The 24,115-nt window shown below is 48.7% G+C and overlaps 1 protein-coding gene across 1 annotated transcript in view; it reads left to right on the top strand.

The window, feature by feature from the left end:
* Window positions 1-24,115, top strand: part of PCNX2 (pecanex 2) — a gene marked incomplete at both ends in the record, with an annotated part of 156,490 nt that overhangs the window by 78,099 nt on the left and 54,276 nt on the right. The window contains 2 exons of the mRNA XM_080717237.1: window positions 8,999-9,140; window positions 12,168-12,345. Of these exons, the coding sequence (XP_080573363.1) occupies window positions 8,999-9,140; window positions 12,168-12,345 (320 nt within the window). The remainder of the gene's footprint in view (window positions 1-8,998; window positions 9,141-12,167; window positions 12,346-24,115) is intronic.

The raw sequence follows: 24,115 nt of genomic DNA on the forward strand, positions 1-24,115 counted from the left end.
TCAGTCGGAGCGCACGCCTCTGACCCGGCCTCCGCCCTCGCCCACCCCGAGCGTGTTAGTGGGATTGGGAGCCATACTTCACATACAAACATAACGCTATTTGACGCGTTTATTGCCTCAGTTTTCCTTTTTCCCCTCCCCTCCCCTCCCCCAAATTCCCCTCTACCACTCTTCTACTGGTCTCTCTCCTCATTTGTCTGAAACCCCCTTTGCTTTCCATTTCCTCTCCAGCTTCCGCGTATGAGAGGAAGCATGCCGCCTGGGCTTGCTGACACTGGCTGATCTCACTTAGCACAATGTTCTCCGGCTCTGCCCATTTTCCTGCAAGCGATATAATTTTGTTCTCCCTTGTGGCTGGGTGGATTTCGTTGTGCACGCACGGCATTCTCTTACCCATTCTTTTGTTGACGGACACCTAGGTTGTCCCATAACTTGGCAATTGGGAACTGTGTTGCCACTAAGAACAGAGTGGAGGTTAGGATTCTATAGGGGGCAGACGGTTTGGGGACTGGGTTTGGGGACTGGAGAACTTTTGTCCTGTTAGTGCATTCGCAAGCTTTCCTTTTGGTTAGCTTTCCACATTGCCCCTTAGAAAGAATGGAGTCCGAGCTTTGAGAATCCATGGTTCTGAACATATGCCTTGGTATTACTGTTCTCTTCCAATACGATTCACCTTTGCATTCGTCCCCCTGCCGGTATCCAGCATGGGGACCACTTATCGGTTTGATGCATTCTTTATCTCGAGACTGAACCATTTCATTAGAATAAGTTACCAGTGGCGGCAGAAGGATTCTTAGACAAGTAAGAATTAAAGTGGAGTGCATTTTCTGTTAACAAGCAAGGCTAACAGAACCCCGCCTCGGAGGTTGGGAGTGGGTGATCTCTGGACTGTGTCTTCGTTATTCTGGTATTTGTAGTTTCCAGTTTCAGCTAGATGCTGGGAACCCTGCCTTGGGACAGATCCCTCTTGAACAGGATTTTTTTTTTTTTTTTTTTTTTTTTGGTGGTACTGGGGTTCCTGGAAACCCTTCTACCTCTGGGCTACACTCCCAGACCTATTTTTCTTTATATTTGGAAACAGAGTCTCCTAAGCCAGCGCACGTGGCTGGCTTCGAACCTACGTGATCCTCCTGTCTCCGCCTCCCAAGCGCGGGGATTACAAGCTTGCGCCACCACGCCTGGCTTGAACAGGATTTTTTACTTTACACCCTGCATTCACAGCTGCCCTTGCTGGAGAGCGCAGTATGGGTCCATTCCCTGCCTGCCTTCCCTGGGCATCTCACTGAGAGGCTCAGAATTTGTTGATAGAGGGTATGGGGGCTTCTATGCTGTGCTCAGACATCAGAGGCAATCACATCATTTCCTTGTAGCACCCAAGTTGTGAACTAGAGCTGAATTAGGCAGCTCCGTCTATTTCTTACTGTGTGTGTGTGTGTGTGTGTGTGTGTGTGTGTGTGTGTGTATAAGGGTTCCATAAAAAGTGATGGTTTTTGTCATTAACTATAGAATGAACTGGCTTTTCCTTCTATTATGGTAAAATATATGGTAAAATTATATGGTAAAAAATATGGCCCCTTGAGGAGCTCATAATTTGGTGTTTGGAGTTGGTATCAAGTCATGTGGATTATGATCCCAACAGTGGATAAACCCATTGTAATAGACTTACCTGGGTGGTACCTGTAGGCAGGATGGGCATGGCTGGAGCTGGGTCTCTGGGGAAGCGGTGGTCTTGGGATTATACATGGTTCCTCCCATGCTCTCTCTCTTGCTTCTGGCCTCCATGATGTGAGGAGCACAGCTCGTGTGCCCTCCTTCTGTCCACCTCCCACCGCCATGCCCTGAGATCTGTGGTTCCCAGGCTCACATGGACTGAGCCCCAAATTGTAAGAAGATAAATCTCCTTTCCTCTAAGTTACATGGTCATTCTTTTAAATTGTAGCTTCAATAATGCTAACCGGCACTCCTTTAGTTCTTTCTCTTCCAGAACAGAGTTGCTTGGGCCAGGCGTGGTGGCGCACGCTTGTAATCCCCGCTCTTGGGAGGTGGAGACAGGAGGATCGTGCAGGTTCGAAGCCAGTCACGCTGGCTTAAGAGACCCTGTTTACAAATAAAAATATAAAAATAGGTCTGGGGGTGTAGCCCGGAGAAGGGTTTCCAGGAACCCCAGTACCATCAAACAAACAAACAAACAAACAACAACAACAAAAACCGAGCAGAGTTCCTCTGCTCTAGCTTTTACTTGGCTTTGCTTCTAACTGGGGACTATGACCATCTCCAAGGAGCCAGGCTCGGCCCTCCTCCACCAGCACACCGGCTGTGTTGGCCGCAGCACCTGCATGCACCCCGTTGCTGAGCCGGATGGCTCAGTAGCACTCTGTACCAAGTCAACTTGCAGCCTTGTCTTCATCTCCTGTGTGCATGCATTCTCTCTCTCTCTCTCTCTCTCTCTCTCTCTCTCTCTCTCTCTCTCCTCTCTCCTCTCTCCTCTCTCCTCTCTCCTCTCTCCCTCCCTCCCTCCCCAGGTAGCTCAGACAGTTGAAGTCTCACTGAATAGGTAATTTCTCTCTCAAATATTTGGAAAGGCTTGGACGGTGAGTTCGGAGCTCATATATTGTTTCCATTTTAATTGAATTTCATTGCTTTTTATGTTTCTGGGATGAGTAAACTGAAATTCTTATGAAAAGACTGCTTTTGTTATTGTGATCTGCAGAGAATCCGCCTAGCCCGCAAAGGGATTATGTAACCCCCCTTCCCCGTGCAGATCAGTCTTATCTCCACCCGCTGGAAAATATCATTCCCTCAAAGTAAATATGACAACCTCTGAAAATCTGACGTGCAGCCCCCCGCCAGATGGTTCCTGGGTGTTCCCGGTGATGAGCTTCTCCAAGGTTCCCTTTAATGCAAACGTTTTTCTAACAGCTCTGCAGACGAGATAGATGGGCTTACATTTCTCTTCATTTACTCTTTTTTTAGTGCAGGAATCTAGCTAAGGTTGTCATGTTTCTCTGAATGGGTGACAAAAGTTGATGGAATTTTGTAAGCGTGTTTTTGTAAGCAGGCTGAATTGCACCTGATGTGCTGGTCTCGATCTGACACCGTTGATCTCCTGTAAACTGAGAAATCAGAGAAAAGTCATTTTGTACAGAAAGAAACCTAACTGGAGCTGATTGTGCCTTGTGGAAGATTGAAATAGGAGATGCTGTTTACTAGGACAGAGCTGGAGAGCTCTTTGTTTTGTAATCGCAAGAGCGATTCGAAGGGGCTGCTTTGTCTCTAGTCTAAGTACCCAGGATTTCTCCAACCACTGACAAGAAGACAGTGAGTCACATTTACTGAACCCAAGCCCAGGCCAGACATCTTGCTAGACAGTGTAGCACTAACTCAAGTAAGACCTGGTACCTACCTTGACATCAAAACCTAGAGGAAGATTAATATTTAAGTGAACAAGGATTCCACTCTGTGCACTGACGGCTACTAAAATTAGAGAATTTAGTCGGGCGTGGTGGCGCACCCTTGTAATCCCAGCATCTGGGAGGCTGAGACAGGAGGATCGTGGTTCGAGGACAGCCTTAGCTACTTAGTGAGGCCCTTTTTAACTCAGTGAGAGCCTGTTTCAAAGTAAGGAATAAAAAATAAGGCTAGGGGCATAACTTGGAGGTAGAATGCCCCTGAGTTTCACTCCCAGTACCGCGAAAAAAAAAGAAAAAAGAAAAAGAAAGGAAGGAAGGAAGGAAGGAAGGAAAAGAAAATTAGAGAATTCACCTTGTAGAGAGACAGTGCAAAGGAAGAGCATCCTCTGCCGTGAAATGAGAAGTCCGTGTTCAGAAGGCCTGGCTCAGTGCCTGCCAGACGCCTGATGGGCTCATTGACATGGCTGGAAGCATCAGGGGTCCATCAGAGGTGGGGGTCTGCCCAGAGACAGGCACAAAGGAGGTGAATTGTGCATAAAGGATTCAAAGATGACCATCAAGCCAACTAAAAGTCACTTCTTTGTTCTATCAACTTGAGATGTCAGTTCTCGAGAGCACCGGGACCAAGACGGGTTCTCACAGGATGAGCATTTCAGTGCTCGTCCTTGGCAGCCTCTAGCAGTGACCATCCTGGAAGCAGAGCAAGGGTCCTGATATCTTCAGGAGGCATGATGCCAGATCCTAGAAAGACTTGCAGGAAAATGTAGAGCTGGCATTTCAGGAAAGCCCTCAGAAATACGGAAGCACATATCGCATTGCGACTCTGGGCCATGCAGGGGAGATAGAAGGTGTTTTTGATAAGTAGTCGTAATCAGATACCAAGATGAGAACATGGGTCTTGACTCTCATCTCCTGTTACACCAGAATCCAAAGAGTTTGCAGAGCTAAATATGAAAGATAAAGAAAGTCTTAGCAGAGAACATGGCCATGCTCTTTCCCTCTTAAACACGATATCAAAGGCTCTAAAGAGAAAAATAACAAGAAGTGGGAACATGTTAGTATTATGTATTCCTTTCCTACTAAAGACTCTACTGGGTTAAAAGCAAACCATCAGAGGAATGCTTTCAAGAACTTAAACATCAAACACAAGATGTTTAAAAAATGTCTTAAAGATCAGTAAGGGAAAGACATACAATCCAGTAGGAAAAATAACCCAGAAGCATGCATCCAGATGGTTGGTAAACATCTGCAAAGGCACTCCACTGCATTAGTCACCAAGGAGGTGTCAAATAATCCTATAATATAGATACCACTCAACACCCACGGGGTTGGCTCACACGAAGAAGAGAGGAAACATCTCGGCAAAAATGTGGAACAAACAAGAAGATCTCACACTGCTCGTGGGAGTGTAGACTGGCACAGCCAGGCTGGAAAGTCACTCGGCAATGTCTACTGAAGCCTACTCTAGGCACATCTAATGCCTTCACCGTTCTGCTCCTCAGAAACGAACACGTGTGTTTACCAAAAGACAGGACAGAAATGTTCTTGGTAGCCCTCTGTCACGGCTTGGATAAAGAATGCCCTCTGGAAGAGCTCACGTAGGGGGGATACAAACATGTTCAGAGACGAAATAGTCGAACCATTAGGGTTTGGGTCCCATGGATGGATGAATGCACTGGTGCATTAATGGATGTCCTGGGTGCTAACAAAGGCAGGTCAGGTATGGCTAGAGGAGAGAGGCCACCTGAGGTGCGGCCTTGCAGATTGTACGTTTCTTGCCCCTCCCCTGGCTGCCATGCCCTGAACTCTGCAGATGTGGTCTGACCTAACATGGTCTGAAAACTCCAGAACTGTGAGCGAATCAATCTTTTTCCCTCTAAGTTGTGGTCGTCAGGTATTCCGGGATGCAGCAGTGGGTGAGGATGCTGACTAAATCACACCTGCATAGTAACCTACACCACATCCTCACTCAGAGTCTATGACAGTGCCCTCAAAAAACACACCGTGCATATCCACACGGATAACAAACGTAAAATATATAAATAAACACATAAAATATATGCACATCCACATCATACATTCTTGCACACCAATGAGAATGAATGAGTTGCATCTACCTAGAAAATGGTGGCTGAATCTCACATGGAATGTTAAGCAAAAGACAGAAAATCAGGCAAATATAAACAAGGGCTTTGGGGGCTGGGCAGGTATCTGGGGAAGAGGGACTATAAGTAGGTGGGGGCGCTTGGAGGGTGTTTCTGTGTCTGGAGTTAGGGCTCAAGGCCCTGTCGGAATGGAGCTTGGGCTCCGGTTGGCAGAGGAGACAGCAAAGAAAAGCACAAATCAGTCAACAAAGACGATGTCAGAGACGGATGCGTGTTAGGAAGAAAAAAGTTGAGGTAAAGACATAGAGAACAGAGGGGGCTGTTTGGGAAGGGCAGCCGGGGCACACAGGGCTGCGAGACTCGGGACTCGGATGGAGACTCACCGAGCCAGTGAAGGAGGGAGCCTTGGGAATAGGCGGGAAGGCGCTTCCGGGAGCCAAGAGCAGCTGCAAGGCCCCCGAGATACAGCCAACTTTGCACGCTTCGTGGACGAGAAGGAGGAACAGAGAAAGTCGTTGGAAATAAGACAGCCAGATAACCAGGCGCCAAATCATGTGGGGCATGGATTTCTTAACTTATTAGCTGATTGCTCTCTTTAAAAAAAAAGAAATTACTCAGTACCCACCCTGGCCATTCTGCACCCATCCCCCCCTTTTTTGCGGTACTGGGGATAGAACCCAGGGGCATTCTACCTCAGAGCTACACCCCCAGCCCTATTTTTAATTCTTTATTTTGAAACAGGGGCTCACTGAGTTGCGGAGGGCCTCACTAAGTTGCTGAGGCTGGCCACAAGCCACGATCCTCCAGTCTCAGCCTCCTGAATGCTGGGATGACAAGCATGCCCACCACGCCCGGCATCCCCCTTAGTTTTATTCAACACCCTCTAATTGTACCCTCCTAGATAGTTCCATCCAGTATGCCCCCAGGGGTGGTATCCCCAACTTTGGCACTCTATAGAATTTAGAGTCATAAGGAGGGTCTTGGCGACCAGCGTCTAGACTGAGCAGGGTCACCAGGGGCCTTGCCAGGTGCAGTCCTGGGCAGTGGAGCTGCAGACGCCCAGGCGCAAATATGTCTGCAGTAAGTAGGAGGAGGGCAGGGAGACTGATAAACTTCTCGGGAAGCGCAGCTGTGCAGCAGGAGCGCTTGGAGGAGACGCGCGGTCAGTGAGAGTCCGTGGGGAAAGATGGGAAGAGCTGGGACCCCAGCACCAGTGTCTCGGCGGCCTCGGGAGGAGTGAGCAGGCGGGGAGACTGCGGGCGTGTTTGCCACTCGGGATGGGAGGGAGCCGTACCTGGGGGATCCCGTTTCTGCCAGGAAGTCGGGGTCACAGTCGGATGCTTGCCTAGCGGGAAATGAGGCAGGTCTTGAAGGTCTGCTGTTCTTAGTTTTTATATGCTCTTCCAAATGGTAAAGGCCTCAGCTCTATACATAAAATGTATGGCGTGCCTCATCTGCCTCGATTACGGATAAAACTCATTCATGATGAGAGAGTGTATTTCCAAATATGTTCTAAAAATATGATGCACTGCCCACTAACAACCCCTTCAAGTTAGCCAGACCTGCTGGTGCACACCTGTAATCCCAGTACCCGGGAGGCCGAGACAGGAGGATGGCAGGTTTGAAACCAGCCTCAGCAACTTAGCAAGATTTCCAGTAAACCTAGCAAGATCCTGTTTCGAATAAAAAAAAAAAAAAATAAGACGGGCTGGGGGTGAAGCCCGGAGGTAGAATGCCCCTGGGTTCAAGACCCAGTACCACAAAAAAAGAACTGGTAACATCAAATTCCCGCCTACCATCCTTACTCTTTGGCCTTAATCTTCCTCCAGCTCTACTTCCTCCTGTCATCGGTCCCTAAAATTTCTCCTTTTTGGTTTCAGTGTTTGGTAATCCCTCGCATCGCTTCTGTTTATTGGGCCAGTCGCTGGGTGTTAGTTCTCAGGGTGTTTTTTACTCTCTGTGTTACAAAAACCAGAAACGCTGTCCAGTCTCACCGGTGGCTCCTGCCCCATTCCAATGAATTCTTTTCAAGCGAGACTTCTGAGTGCCACGCCTGTCTTCATATGTTTAATCGAATAAAAGTAGTTTTGAGTCACACAGATAATACCTTCTTATATAGAAAAACTAGCCGTCTAAAGAGTGAGGTACCAGTTTCCAGCCCTCACGTGGCTCCCTACATGCTCGTGTGGCTTCCTGGGGTCCCTTACTTAAAGCCACAGCAGAGTCGCTTGGAAATAGGCAGATTGTCCCCAATCCAGGAAAAGAGAGACCAGGAGGGGCCAGCCTGCTCTGTGCGGGTGCCGGCTCCACGGTACTGTGTTGTCTTGGTTCAACCCAAGAACCATGGAAAACTATGGGAAAATGATGTAGCTGCCTTCTCTTGGTTATTGTGTATCTTTGGGACACACTTTTCTGCCGTGGATAATCAGAGGATGTGCTACGGGGTGGACAGGCGAGACCAGGCAGCTCCGGGGTGGCTGTCTGCAGCCAGATCCGGACCCTCCAGCCTCCTGGTTTCAGGCAGATGGAGAGCGTGTGGCTGAGAGTGGGATGGGCCACCCTGGGATCCTGCTATGCTCTCCTCAAGACGGAGCAGAGGGGCTCCAGGCTCTGGCTCGGGACCCTGAGGCTGGGAGGCAGCCTCCCCTCCCCTAAATACATGGTTCACAGAGCTCCTCCCTGAGGGGAGGCTGGGGAGAAATGGCCGGGGCTGCAAGGCTGTGTCCTGTTATCCCACCGCCCACCAGGAGAGCAGGGCAGAGGGTCCCTCCCTGATGGCAGTCTCAAAGGATGGGAGGGATACAGAAAACAGGATCAGGCAGATTTCCTGGTCACGTACCAGCTGTGGGCAGAGATGGAATGCACCCCCAGAAAGGCCTGACTTAAAACCTTAGTAGATGTTGAGAAGACTCAGAAATGTTACGGTTCCCAGCAACAGGGCTTGGGGGTGATTAGCTTTCTCTTATTTGTATATGCTGCTCAGGGCTTTGACTATGGATTTAAAGGTTAAAAAGAGAGAGAGAGAGAGAGAGAGAGAGAGAGAGAGAGAGAGAGAGAGAGAGAGAGAGAGAGAAAAGCCCAGAAAGCCCCCCAGCCTCAGAAGTCACCTGAGGCATAATGGGAGCCCGGGGATGGTTTTTAATCCCTCACCCTGCGTTTTCCCCACCCCCTTCCTTACTGAGATGGCTGAATTCTACGGCGGCTGGCTTCTCGGGCTCCCGCAAACGGTATTTGAAGAAGGCAGTCGACTTGAAGACCTGGAGTGCTGACCTATGTCACAGTATATTATCATTTATGAACTAGGCGGGAGCCAAGCGGAGAGCCGCTGCCGGGAGAGAAAATTGGCCGCCGCGTCTCGTGCCCAGCGTCGTCAATCAGCAGCATTGAGTCAAAGGGGGGTTCTGCTGGCTGTTATCTGTACTTAAGGCAAAGTACTCTGATCAGTGGCCGCGTGCTAAGTGGGGTCTTTTGTATTTCTTTCAGATGTCGCCCAATTAATGTGGTTTGAAAGACTCTACGTTTGGCTCCAGTGTTTTGAAAAATATATCTTGTACCCAGCAATAATTCTGAACGCCCTCACTATCGACGCGTTTTCAATAAGCAATTACCGAAGACTCGGTACCCAGTAAGTGGATAATGGTTCCTCCTCATAGTGATTAGGATCACAACGTTTTCCAAATACAGAACTGAATTTTCTCTAAACAGGCCGCGGAAGCAGCCGACTTATACCTACTAATTACTGCCCGGGCGGAAGCGAGGCAGGGTGGTCTTTTCCACAGCCCCGCTGGAGCAGAGTCATCGTGGAGTGACTGGGGTGCAGATCAAGTGAGATCTGCCTGAAGTGATGTTGTGGGGAGATGTCAGAAGATTTGAGAATCATCCTGGAAGCTTAGTCAGGGATGCTAATGGGATGACGGGGCGCAGTGTGAGTCCGGGGTTCCTGGAGTTTTTAACCGTCATGCGTAGGGCTTTATGAACGGTGTCGTGGCATTTCACTTAGCAAATACTCTATAATTTTTGTGCTTGGGGAGGGGGAAGTTAATCACTGTCACAGCTCTCGGTATTCATCAACAGAAGCCTCATAATTTAAAATCTGGATCGTGAGAGACTTCACACTGTCAAGATGCCTGGGTTTTTTTTGCAAGTCATTAACGATGTACAACAGAGTCCTGGTTTTCATGCCTTAAAATTAATTCTGGGTTTGCAAATGGAGATTTGCTTGATAACGTGCAGATCTGTCTGACCAGAGGGGAGAGGGGCTGGTCCGAGACGTTACCAGAGCAGGAGCAGGTGGAAGATTCGTTCCCGTTTGTTCCTAAGTCACGTTGCTTAAACACTAGGTCCCCAGGCCTGCCCCATGCGTAATCCCAGCGTGTTCATCCAAACCCTTCCTCCATCCCAGGGTGTGATGAGAACATGTTAATTAATATTTGCCCAACTCGGAGCTAAGATGAACGGCATTTTTAATGCCCTGTCGGACTTTGAATGGATTCACAGTAACACAAAGCAGACCGAATAAAATGATCTCATGACCTTCGGTCTTTATTGGACTCTCCAGTCCAGAGCTGTTTTGTTTAAACTAGGGCAAGAATTCTAGGTCCTTTAGCACATAAAATCCTGGATTTCAGAGCTAAGGATGGAGCTGACACAGGATTAAAAAGGCAGATGATGGGACCCGTGACAGAGCTGAGACCCGGCTGTATCCAGGAGGCAGCCCTGCAGTTGGTGCAGCCTAGTTGGGCTCCTACCAGGGTCAGGGGCTCCCAGTGGGCGCAGGCCCGGCTGACGCGATAACCACCACCAGGGACAAGGCAGATCCCGGGCTCTCGGCACAAGCCAGGACGCGAGGCGGGGGCAGGGCTGCTCTGGGGAGTCTGTGAAGCATGAAGACTCCTTCCCGTCCAGCTTGGGGATCTGAGCGAGGTCCGCAGGTAGAAGCCGACCAGCCACACAAACAGTTCAGATGCAGTCCAGAGTCACCTTGCTCCCGGCTCCTGTAAATTATTCTAGACACGGAAGTCAAAAAGAAGTATCTTGCTTTGTGTATGGATGCCTCTGTCTCCTTGAACTTTATCACGACATATAATTAGAATATACCAATTAAAAAGCAGTAAACTGTCACCGAGTCTAGTGGCACACACTTGTAATCTCAGCATTCGAGAAGTGGAGACCGGAGGATCGCAGTTTGCGGACAGCCTCAGTTACTTAGCGAGGCCTTTCACAACTCACTGAGACCCTGTTTCAAAAATAAAGAGACTAAAAATTGGGGCTGGAGATGTAGCTCGGAGGCACAATACCCCTGGGCTCCATCCCCAGTACTGCAAAAATAAATAAATAAAAATTAATTCATTCATTTTCTCAATTTCCAGATGATACCATCTGAACTTTTTTTTCCCTGAACAATCCAAAACTGACAATTCCTTTCTCTTTCCAAGACATGCATCCAAAGAATTAAGAAAAAAAAAACCCTCAATATTTCAGACTCCCCAACAGACCATCTGTTCTCAGGACAGAGGGAGGCTGTGCACCAGGGTCTCCTCAAGATCTTTCTTGAACTATTTAAGCACAGCCTCTCCCTCTCTGTCTTGAGAATCACTGTACCAATCAGACAGTGAACCTTGCAGCAGGTAGTTTCTTATTTATTTTGCAATATCAACCACCCAGTAGATGTTGATGGATGGATGAATGGATGGATGGATGGACAGACGGATGATGGAGTAGGGTGATTACACATGAGTGGGTAGATTGTGTCATCTTGTTAGATATTTCTATGTCCCAACATGGTCCAAATGGATGTGCCACATTTTTCCCAAGTCACTGTTCGCTGATTGCTACCTCAGCCTTTATAAGACAATAAGTAGACAATGACCCATGCACCATCAGCGGTGGCCGTTGCTATGCAATGTTACAGAATCCCCGAGCATCAGTCCTTACGATCTCCCACAATTATAACCAGTCATCATTAGTAACAGAAAGTGATTTCCCCACGGAACCATGGCCATAGAAAGCAGAAAGCTAGATCTGACCCTCATTTAGGTTTTTCCTGAATAACCCAGAAAACCGTAATCTCCCTTCACACTAAAATATGTAGACCCTTGAGCTACTCCGTTGCTGGGTGGGCTTGGCTGTGTTGGAAGTACTTTTGTATCCTAGACTGCCATAGCAGATAAAAGATTAGATTGAGGCGCATGGAATTGCCAGCATGAGATCTTTTTCATGATAAAAATGACAGTTATGCACCTGGTACAAAAAGCTTTGAAAGCAGTTTTAAAAATTATGTATTAACTCTTAGTTGATGGATGTTAATGGGACTTATTTGAGGGGTACAGTGTGATATTTCAGTGCATCTAACTATAGCAGGTGTATTGCTCTGATTGGGGTAACTAGCATATACATCTCTCATCTCTGACATGTATCATTTCTGCACAGTGGAAACTTTCAAAATCCCTTCCAAGAGCATTTTGAAGTTTTCAATTAACTGATGTCAGCCATCGTTTTCCCATCAGAACGCAATTCCCAAATGTTCTCATCCTGGGATGCGCTATTAAGAGCCCTGAGAAGGGTCTGGGGGCCTAGGACACTGGCAGGACATTCTGGGACACTGGGGTGCAGCCCCGTGTTCGGTACTTACTGGGCCTCTCCTTTCCGACAGCTGGGACATTTTCCTGATGATCATGGCCGGCATGAAGCTGCTGCGGACGTCCTTCTGCAACCCGGTCCACCAGTTTATTCACTTGAGCTTCACCGTCATCTTCTTCCACTTTGACTACAAGGACATCTCTGAGAGCTTCCTGCTGGACTTCTTCATGGTGTCCATTCTCTTTAGCAAGGCAAGTTAAATGGTCATTCCCTTCACTTTTGACGTTGGAAAGGGGCATTTTTCATCCAATGATTTAAGAGTTTAAATTGTTTTCCTTAGGACAAGTTTGTGGAAGGGACTTTACAGAACTCGAGTTCCATATGCATGCCACTCTCCTGCTGCTATCTTGGGGACTCTCCCAGGGAATACAAGTATGCCATGTGACTTGCTAAAAATCACTAATTCAGACAAATCGGCTGACGGCAGGGCTGGAGTTGTATGATCTTTGTCTTGGTTACCGTTCTCTTGATGAAACTTCCCTAGCTCTTAACATGCTCTGAATTAAAGAATCGAGGCCAGAATTATTTGAGATTTTATTTTGCCTTGCAGGGTAAAGCTTAAGGCCTGGGGTCCGACATCAGGTCTCTTGGGGTGTTCACACCCCATAGTTGGTCTCAGGTCAGGATTTCATCTCCTGTGAATTGGAATGTGTCAGGGAGTAATCCCAGTGATAAACCCGGGGAAATGTGTGCGGCTGGTGTTCCATATTTCACATGGGAAAGACGGAATTCTCCGGTGTTTGAGGGCTCCTCTGTGCCCCTGGTCTGGCCACCGGAAGAAAGCTGAGGTTTGAACAAGAAGGGGAGGCTCTGGAGAAGCTCCTGGGATGCGGACACCGTGGTGCTGTGTGCACACAGAATCCGCGTAGCGCCGCGGCCACGGCCTCTGCCCGAGCTAGGCTTCGCCCAGGCCTCGCCTTTTGGTCAATTCTTTGACATTTTGAGAGCCTTTCCCCTGGATCTTTATGGATTCATCTTGTTATTCTTTATCTTCCTTTTACCTCACATCTCTTCTTTCTGCCGGTTCCCTTTGCTCCTTTTGGGTATCAAAGAAATCAAAAAGTCCCGTATTATGCTAAAGAGGCGCCATGGTATCGTCAGCTCCTCCCTTGCCGAGCGTCTTCTCCCATCGGTCCACCCAAGCACTGAGTCTTCAGTGGACCAAGCCCATCCTTGTGTCCTCTCCTGTCATCCTTCATGGCGCTTCTGGGGCCTGTCCCCATTCCCACACTTTCTTCCAGACCCAGGCGGTGGCCTGCCCTGGCCGCGGACACCGGCTTCCTGTTCTTATGAAATTCTCTTCGCTCTGATGAGTTCATCTCACTTTGCAGACTGTTCACATCGCAGGATTCCGTGCCCTGTAGATTCCCATTATGTCTCCTAATACGTCAGGATTCCGTGCCCTGTAGATTCTCATTATGTCTCCTAATACGTCAGGATTCCGTGCCCTGTAGATTCCCATTATGTCTCCTAATTCGTGCAAAACGACAGCACTTAAAGGTAAAGCAGCTATGTAGTTGTGATCAGCGCCTTAACGGTGCACAGGGCTGGGCGCTCGTCCCCGGAGGTCAGACCTGCTGGAACGCATTCCGCTCCGGCTGCTGGCTCTGCGCGAATTTCAGCATGGCGCCCGTGTAGCCCTTTCCACGCCGCGGCTTGCCATGAAATGGGTGCCAGTCTCACCACAAGTGGAGAGGATCCGCTCATGCAGCTGCTAGAGAAGGCCCGACATAGGGCATACTCTGCAAACATGAGGTAGCGACACCAGCACCATCTGTATGAAGTAAAAGAGAGGGTCCCAGGATTGCCATGGGGCTGGGCTAATTGTCCCAGGAGCTGTCAAGTTCAAATCATCCCCCAGCAGCAGTGGCTCCAGGCGAACATGACACTTAAATAGAGGCACTAGGTAGCTCCAGGAGGCTCACATCTGCCCGGGGATAGTGGCTTCCCTGGCTGGGGCTCAGGCAGCCCTCCCCAGCCACTTGCCTGCTGGTCAGCTGAGGACCAGCTCACCACTGTTGGGAACTCGTGACCCGGGGCGGGTTTCAGGTAGAAGGATAAAGCCAAAGAGTCTGTGTAGCTCATTCTTCTGTCCCTGTGGACACTTAGCCATGTTCTGTACAGGACCAAGGTGACGGCCCCACAGAACCCAGTCTGAACTAAATCCATAAAAACCTAATTGCTGCAGAAACCTAATGGTTTGTGCTTTGCCGGCATCTTTCTGAAGCACCAATTAAAACACTAATACTTGCAGAGAACCGTGGCAAGCCGCTTTCTTATTTTCCCTAATTGAAGGAGCATTAGCAAATGTAATTTGAATAATCTGCTTTTAGGCTGGGATAATGGCTGAATTTCTCAAAGACGCGAGACATTCTGTGCAGCCAGAGAGCGGGACTCTGGGTGCTGCCCATCCTGGGCTCCTCCTGCAGCCTGCTCCCTCCCGATCTCCAGAGCTTTTTGGAATGAGAAACAAGATCTTATTTCTTGACAACAAAAACATGGTTAAGGAAACAGACGGCGTTTGTGACAGTGGCCGGGACAATGTCGAGCCCGTCGTCTCCGTTTCTCTGTTCGCAATTTCACCGCAGAGCCCTGCAGAGCTGCAGTGTGACGGTTCTGTCTGCACATCCAGTGATGCTCCAGGCGGTGTCCCCCTGTTCCCCTCGGCTAAAGCATCTTTAAGACACTCCCCATCCAGTGTACTTCCTGGGGGTCTCTAGAAACCTCCCATGCCTGTCTACAGACGGCTGCAGTGCTGCTTGCCCTGTGTGGTTATGAGTCCTGCTGGGACGTGTCCCCTCATCTGACCCCGGCAGGTACCTCCCAGCCCCTCAGTGATGCCCAGTCCACCACAAACAGAGCTAGCATTAGCCTGAAGCTTCCGCACAGAGGGGCCCCAGCCCTGCCTGCTCCTGATGCGGGCGGTGTGCAGGGCTGGGCGCTTGTGCTCAGAGGTCAGACCTGTTGGAACGCATCCCGCTCGGGCTGCTGGCTCTGCGCGAATTTCAGCCTGGCGCCTGTGTAGCCCCTTCCATGGCCCCTCTGAGGTCTGAAAGGCGAGGACTGCCCCGCTCCTTCGTCTGCTGGAAAATGGGAGGTAACAGGTTGCAGGGCAGAGTCCATCTGAACAGAGCTCTTGTGCACGCAGTGCACCGACAGCAGCAGGAAACGTCACAGTGGACGGCAGGGGGAGGGGGAGGGAGCAGCAGGAAGGACCAGTCCCTGTGTGTCCCCCATCCTGAGACACGTGGCTCTCAGACTGTAAACCCCGGGGCACGCCACCTTTGGAAGTCACACCCGCCCTTTTCCCCACTCCCTTCCCCTCAAGCCCTTTCTGCTTTCTCTTTCCATCCTTCCTGCCCCATTAGTCTCTATTCTGGCCACTGTTCTCACAGTTACAATCTAAATACTTGGCCATATAGCTTAGAGGAAGGAAGAAGGAAGGTTTATCAGCTCACGGTCTCAGGGTTCAGTCCATAAGCGGCTGGGGACCGTGGATCTCAGGGCATGGAGGCAGGAAGCGAGAAAGGGAGACCCAGGACTGCGCCTCTCACATCATGGAGGCCCAAGCAAGAGAGAACAAGAGGAGGAGGAGCCTTCGCGAACCCCCACGGCCACATCCAGGGACCCTCCTCCTCAACCACACTCTACCTGCCTGGGACCTCACCCAGGAAATTTATCCTGATGGATTTATCTGCACTTCTGGGATTACAACCCTCATGACTCAATTATCAACCCAAACACCAATTTATGAGCTCTTCAAGGGACCATTTTATATGTAACTATAACAATCACCGTGTGTGTGTGTGTGTGTGTGTGTGTGTGTGTGTGTGTGATGAGTTTTACCGGGGATTGAACCCAGAGGCATTCTACCTCCAAGCTACACCCCCAGTCCTATTTTTTTTATTCTTTATTTTGAAACAAGTTCTTATTAAGTTGCAGAGGGCCTCACTAAATAGCAGAGGCTGGCCATGAAGCTGCGATCCTCCTGTCTCAGCCTCCCAAATACTGGAATTACAAGTGTGCGCTGCCACACCTGGCTTAACAGTCACTTAAAAAAAAAAAAAAGAACTTGTGTAATGCACTAACATTCCTGGTGTGTTCATCGGGGTCCCAGCAGGATGCATGAGTGAGGATCTTAGGTTGCTAGGAATATTTAGTTGTAATAGAAGCACAGATAGCAAAGGAAGCTTCATGATGTCCCGCTGGTCCTACGAGTATTCCTAGGAACCATTCTGTCCTGAAACTCTTAGTAACTTGATGCTAATAGGCTGTAGGGGCAGCGCTTAAGTAAACCTCGCCACTAGCCAACCCAGTCAGCACGTTGAGACCAGATTCCACGCGGAATTCCACAGCTCTTTAGTACATTTAGGAAATTAAAAGTAATGAGTGGGACTGTTTTCATGCTAATACCGTATGAATAACCGCACCGGAGCCATGAGGAGGGGCCTGTCCTGGATGACTGCAATCAGCATTGAAGTTATTTGAAACGGCCTCTGAGTGGCAGTTCCCTTTATTTTCTGAGTGCAGGTGGACACTCTTGGGTTAAAGTAGATCAGCTTTTAGGATGCACACTTTTACAAAAGCATATCTAATCAGCATACTTTATTCAGAAAGGCAATTGTTGGCCTACTGGGCATCCAGCAGGTGCCAGGCACTGCCTGGGGGCCAAAGGTGACTCGCATTGGGAAGGACAGCAGGCCCCTGCTTGGGCCTTTACCCTGGCCGGGTGCCGCTCTGGACACGCAGCACAGGCTCACTCACCTCGTCTTCACATCTGCGTTGGGGGCGCTTCGCCTTTTACAGGGAAACAAGTGAGGCAGAGAAATGAGGTGACCCACTGGAGTCTCGGCTATGAAGTGGGAGGGCGGGATCCACACCGGACAGTCCGGCTGAGTGTGTTCCGTGATGCTTCCTGGCGAGTCTCGGATGAAGGGTGATAGGACACAAGTGTGACGAGGCAGGTGGGGCCATAGGAGCCTCCAGACACGCATCGCCGGCCCATCCCGGGACAGTAGGTGAGCGGGATGCTGGCCAGGAGCTCTGAAGAAGAGGGAGCAGCCCAGGTGAGGAAGGCAGGGAGACTGAGCAAGGGCGTGGAGGAAGCTGCGTGTGGAAGGCACAGAAATGGACAGAGTCTGGACTGCTGGGGGGCTGCGAGCTGTCTGGGCAGTGTGTAAACACTGGGCAGGGCGTGGTGGGGCCGTGAGAGGCGAGATGCCGAGGCAGTGTGGGACCCAGCGTGTTCGCAGCAGAGTTTGGACTTCATTCTTACATCCTGAACATTTGGAAGCAGAGGGCAAGCAGGACCCCGGTGGCATGCAAACGCATCTCTTTGTGGAGGGGAGTGGAGGATGCGAAGCCTGGAGCCCTGGAGCCAAGGAAGGAGTTGAGATCCTGAGCCGTGCCACGTGTGGTGGGGGCTTGGCTGCGGCGACAGTGTGCGGAGGGCAGGCAGCACGTCCGGCCGAGCTGGAGAGGGAGGGAGAGTGGGTGCTGGGTACACTGGGTGGCCATGTCGAAGATGGCGGGCCACATCCGAAGGCACTGTGGGCTGGAGCAGCGAGGTGAGAGGTGGTAACACCAGCCAGACCCAGAAATTAAAAAGAGAAAGGTGCTTCGGGGGAAAGGATGTCGCTTTTAGATGATGGAATTGTGTGGGATGAGAAGCAATGAGCCCCAACAATAGAAACCTGGTGAACAAGATTTTCTCTCTCATTTTTAAATCCACGCGAGCATTACATAAAATGTATGCTTAATGTAATACAATTTTTTGAAAAATGGAAAAATACAGAGAAAGTGTTTATGCACAGCCCCGTTCCTTAACGCCCCCTCTTCCTGTTGCTAGGCATTGCAAGCTCTTTGGAATAAATCCTTCCAGTCCCCGTGTGTGTTCACCCACATGTACATACATGCGCGTAAACACAAACAGATATAGAATATTGAGGTGCGTTCTTCACCTGTCCCTTACTTCTATTAATTTGCATTAGACTTTATCTTAGAGAACTTTTTTTTTTATGGCTGTACAGATAGTGTCGTCTTCTTGTGACCTGCACAGTATTCTGGGCATGCACCACAACTTGATTAGTCATTTCCCTAATAATAGGCATTTAATTTGTTTTCAAGCTTTTCTGTGGTAATTGAGACCTCTGTGGTCACAAACCACAGAAACCCAAATGAAACTGGCTTAATGAAAAAAGGGAATTTAACAGCTCATGTACTGATTGAACACCCAGTGGCTCAAAAGATGGCGTTGAAATTCTGCTTTTATCCCTGGTCCTTTCACAACTGATGGCATAATTTCTAGACTGGCTCTTCCCACATGCGGGTAACTGTGGTCACCGCACGACCACAAGGGCTAGATCTGTAGCATCCCTACAGCTAATAATCCCAGAAGAGAGGGTGTCTCGGCCAACATTCTGCTATACTCCAAAAGACCTGACCAAACAACTTAAGGGAGATGTATTTGCTCACAGTTCTGGAGATTTCAGGGTTCAGTCCACGTGAGGCTGGGCCTGCAGAGCTCAGTGCGGGGTGACGGGAAGCAGAGGAAGAACGCCGGGCTCTGCTCTTGCGACACAGAAGCTGGATACAGAGATGGAGAGGGAACAGGGGGAGGAGAGGCCTTTTATCATCCCCAAGGCCACCCCCCAGGGACCCCTTCCTGTCACCACTCCAACATTGCCACCTTGCATCTGTGAGGTCTAGGGGGATCTATTCTACGGTTTCAGCCAATGTCTTGGGAGAATTCTGTTGACTCCTAGGTCCCGTGCTCACTCCGGAGTCAGCTATAGTGACCAAAGCATGCAGATCCTCTGGCTGGTGCGGGTTGCTGTCCCCCCACCCCTTAGGACCTAACCACACTCCAGGGCCTGAATTGTTAAGGTGGCCAGTTGGAAGTGGCAGATGGCCACTGAATTTGACTAGAGGGGATGTCACGGTTAGCTGCCGGCACACGTTCTTCGGAAGCATGGGTTCCTAGGATTGAACCTTCTGGGTCAATGGAAGGTCATGAAGGATCTCAGTAGGAGACACTCTCAAGGGACTTACTTGTTTCCAATAAGGACGTTTGAGGGACTGAAAAGAGGAAGACGTAACAGTAGAGATGGAAACCCATGGGACAAGATGCGTACATTGTGATGGAAAGCACGAAAGGGGCTGGGTTCCAGAAAGGGTGGCCCACGAGGTCAGCGATTCACAGGGGTGGAGGCCGGAGACTGAGAAGTGGCCCCTGGATCTAGCCACTGACAGGTCATGGGAGAACAAGACAGCACAGAGGCGCTGGCGCCGTTGATGTCGACATTCAAGGACCCCGTGTTCTTTCTCTTTTGAATTCTCTGCCCACTGCAGTGCCCTTGAAATCACGAGCTGCCAATATCTGTTTGCAAAGAGCCAAGGTTACTCAATGACCAGAGGTCAGTTCATGTAAGTATTGGTGCTTGGGGAAGTCTTTTGTTACTGAAAACCCCACAGTCACAACCATTTTAGGGTTGTTGATGCCTACTCAGGTGGCCAGATTTAGAAATTATATTCTCGTCGCAGATGAAAGATTCAGCCTGCTGCCTTTACCAGGAGCGCACATACTACTACATACATGTAACAGGAGGGCCATCACCATATATAATGTCCACTTAGTAACACCTTTTCTACATTTAACATGCAAGCATTGAGTATTTTTTGGTATTTATGTATGTATGTATGTATGCATTTATTTATTCATTTATTTATTTATTTTGGGTACTGAAGGTTGAACCCAGAGGCATTCTACCTCTGAGCTACACCCCTGTCCCTATTTTATTTTTTTATTTTGAAACAGAGTCTCTAAGTTGCTGAGGCTGGCTATGAACCTGCATCTCTCCTGTCTCAGCCTCCCAAAAACTGGGATTGCAGGTGTGCGCCACCATACTAGGCTTTGCATTTTAACACATGAATTGAGCCCTTGGGCATCACAGCCAGGAGGACCAAGAGGCACAGAAACATTTCTCCAATGCCTTTTACCTGGGCGGGCTTCTTCTAAGTCTCTAGAAGATAAAGTCTGCACCCGCCTCCTTCACAGGGATCAGCCTGTGGACTAATTTCTTACTATCCTGAGACAAGGTGGTGGTCATAGCATTTCCACATTCTCTCTTTGGTAGAAGAACTTTGCCGGATGCCTCCACCTTTCACCTTCAGCTTATTTTTGGCCCTCTCCCCTGCACTGCATGGGAGAATGGTCTTGTCGGGTTTATTGATCTGTTTCATAATTCTGGAATTCCCAGCAAGGTCGTCTCCCAGCTTGCTCTCTGCTGCACAGACCAACCCCGTAATAACATCAATCCACACTGCCTCGCGCGCCCTCCACGCCCTCCAGTGTCTCATCTTCAGCGAAACAGCATCTGGTCTCATCAAACTCAAATTGTCTGCAACTTTATAGGAAATGAGTCTGGATCCCATGCTGACAGCTTGGAAAGTTGGGATGAGAAAGAAATAACGACAGAGGAGAGAATGAGAGCAGAGAGAGAGAAAAAAGACCAGTGCAGTGGGGGACTTTATGCTCAACTAAATTTGGAAGACGGGTGGCTGTTTAGTGGAAAAATAAATTAAGCAAGAAATAGTAACAGATGATACCTATAAATCTATTTTTCTAATTTTTTAATAGCTCAAAACCTGACCGTGAGCTTCTGTTGCTAGTCTTTTGATGGAGGGCAGGGCCTTTTTTTAATATCTTGATGATTCTTGGGGTTCCTTCCATGAACGCGCCCATAGGGCGTTTTCTATGACGTTCAGCTTCCATTTCTGTTTTAAAATCCTACTTGAGTTGAGGTGTTGAAGTTACTTCTGAAAGCTGTGCCCCTTTTTTCTTTGCCCCCAAATATCTACCTGTTCATTCCTGAGTCCCCAGCAGCACCGCCAGGGACTTGCTGTCATCACAGAAGCATTTCACTTGCCTGAGACAAAAACTGCTCGCACTGGCTTATATGAAACCGAATTGAACTACAAGATCATCTTCATGAAACTAAAACTGATATGAACACTTCTTCAAAGAGGCACACACCCCTTGCTAAGCACTCTGCTCAGCTGGTAGGATGAGGGAATATGCAGAGGCCCTGGAAAGTAACCCTTGGCCTCCAACGTGCCCTGGGTGGTGGGACTCGATACGTTTTGCAATGACAGTCTGCAAGTTGATTCAGGGGATTTTAAAAGGAAAATCCTTATTTTAGTAAGACAAATTAAGCAGTCATTGCTATGACTTCCTCCAAGGTAAATCAGGCAGGGAGCATGTTCCAGCCAACATTCCTACAGCCATGATCTAAAGAGCTGACCATGCAGCTTACAGGCAGGAAGATTTATTTTCTTACAGTTTCGGGTTTGGTCCATGTGAGTCTGGGGGCCTCAGATCTCAGGGCATGGCGACAGGAGGCAGACAAAGGGACAGCACAGGACTACGGTCCTCACATCATGGAGACTGAAAGGAAGAGAGGGAGGGGAGGGGGAGGAGGAACCATTATATAACCCCAAGGCTGCATCCCCAGGGACCCACCTCCAGTACACCCTCCTGGTCTAGGTCACCACCCAGGTAAATTTGTTACAATAGATGTATCCACTGCTGGGATTCCAACCCTCATGACTCAATCACATCAGCTCCAAACATTAAAAGATAACCTCTTTGGGGGACATTTTATATCTAACAGTAATAGTGCTCAAAGCCCAGTCTCTCCCCCTGTGCAGTCACCGCCACAGTCCCCTGTTCCCTGCTTGTCCAAACCCACCCTTGCCCCTACCTTCAATACCCGCCGCCCTGTGCACCTAAGCTAGCTCCTCCACTGCCTTCCCGGGCAGAGCCCCACCCAGGCCAGGAGCCGCGGAACTCCTTGGCCTCAGGGGTCTGGATGGGACCGGTGGGTTTTGTGCACCCTGTCTCTTGGGGATGATAACCCCTCGGCGGGCGTGCAAGGGTGCGTGGCTCCATTTGCATTTGTGGCTGAGCTAACTGGCAATTAGGAAATGTGAGTTTCTCAGGTCCTTTCCGTCCATTGTGTTTTCTCTCTTTCTCTCTGAGTTGGTCCGGCTGTAAAGGTCAGTTCACTGAAGGCCCAGGATCACGGAGCTGCCTTGCCTTCTCATTTGCAGCGGAGCCCCCCGTGCTGCTTTAGCCCTGACGCTCTTAGTTCCTGGATTGTGCGTCCCAGGCGGTGAGCCGTGACCCCAGCTTCCTTCCTTCCTGATTTTCTTTTCCCTTTCTTAATTTAAGTCAATTGGATTCATCCTTCCTGATAACTCTTGTCTGAATGACCCTGGTATTTTACTGTTAAATATGGCATTTGCTGCAATTGGCACTGATATCTCCAAAGAGTTTAAGAATTCTTGATACTTCTTATAAGAAGACCTCTTAAAGGAATTTGAGAACTCTTGTGTTCCTGAGTCGCAAGGGAATTTTGTGAGCGGGTGTTGGCTTTGCTTTCATATCTGTCCTGCACCAAATTAAAGAACATATGGTTTTTCTCTCATGCTTTCCCAATTTTTTTTGAATTGCATTGACTTTTTAAGGACTATTAAACTATTATGAAATGACCTAAATTGGATCATTGTCAGCGGGCAGTGATTTCCTCCGCTTTTCTTTCCCAAAAGGAAGGTTTCAGACAGGAAGGATAAGAGGGGAACAGGAAAACGTTCCTTTGGCGAAGTGAGACAAACTTTTTGTTTGCTTGGTTTTGGTTTTTGTTTTGTGGTACTGTAGATGAAACCCAGGGGCTTTCTACCTCTGGGCTATACTCCCAGACCTATTTTATATTTTATTTGAAAACAGGGTCTCACTAAGCTGCTGAGAGCCTCACTAAGTAGCTGAGGCGATCCTCCTGTCTCCGCCTCCCAAGTATTGAGATGACAAGCATGCGCCACCATGCCTGTCTCTAAGTCAAAGGTTTTGAGTTAAGTGGCCAGGCTAGGGAGAGGTAATGCTGCAGAAAAGGGTTGGAACGGTCCATTTTCTGTGAGTGGGAAACAGCAATTGTGTCTTCCATGTGGCGATTTTATTCCGTCTAGAAGCCTTTCCCCTTACAGATATGCATCTGGGGAGGTCACAACTCCTTTTAGATTTTCGAAAGCAGCACCTGGCCATTGAAGCAGGCGGTTTGTGGGTGTGTTCTCCAGTGCCCAGGATGGAAGGGCTTTCTGTTATCCTGCGGTCTTTGCTCTGTAACTACCTATATCATGATGGATCTCTACACACTGATAATAATGGAAATGATAAGAAATAATGGATCTCGCCCGGGCGTGGTGGCGCACGCTTGTAATCCCTGCGCTTGGGAGGCAGAGACAGGAGGATCGCGCAGGTTCGAAGCCAGCCGCGCGTGCTGGCTTAGGAGACCCTGTTTCCAAATAAAAATGTAAAAAATAGGTCTGGGAGTGTAGCCCGGAGGTCGAAGGGCTTCCAGGAACCCCAGTACCACCAAAAAAAGAAATAATGGATCTCTACACACTGATGGATTCATACTGTAAATGTTGTATGAAGGGTTTTGTATTTATGGATAATAACATCTGTTTTTCCCCCTTTCATATTATCTTCTCCTTTGGACTTTGAAAATGCTTTTTTTAAAAATCTGGATTGTGAAATCTTCCTGAAATACACCTCTTAGGGCTGAACTGTTTCCTCGTTGGATGGCATTAGCTCAGTTCCAGTTGGTACTAGTGTTTCCCATTGGCATGTATTTAAAAATATTTTCAAATGTTTATTATCTTGTTTGGCTAACCCATTGTTATGTTTTTTGTTTTCACTACATCCGAGTGCAAAGGTTTGTGGTTGTGGGGGGTAGTTATTTGGCAACTTTTAATTTCTAATTTCTCTTAATTTCTAATTTGGTTGCAAAACAGTGTGTTTAATAGCAAATTTCAGCATTGATGAAGGCTTTGGCACTTTAGCAAGGCATCAATTCTTGAAAATGAACAGATGCTTGAAAATTATATTCTCTTTTTTGGTTGGTT

Source organism: Muscardinus avellanarius (assembly GCF_963383645.1).
Source record: "Muscardinus avellanarius genome assembly, chromosome: 20".
NCBI classification, from domain to species: domain Eukaryota; kingdom Metazoa; phylum Chordata; class Mammalia; order Rodentia; family Gliridae; genus Muscardinus; species Muscardinus avellanarius.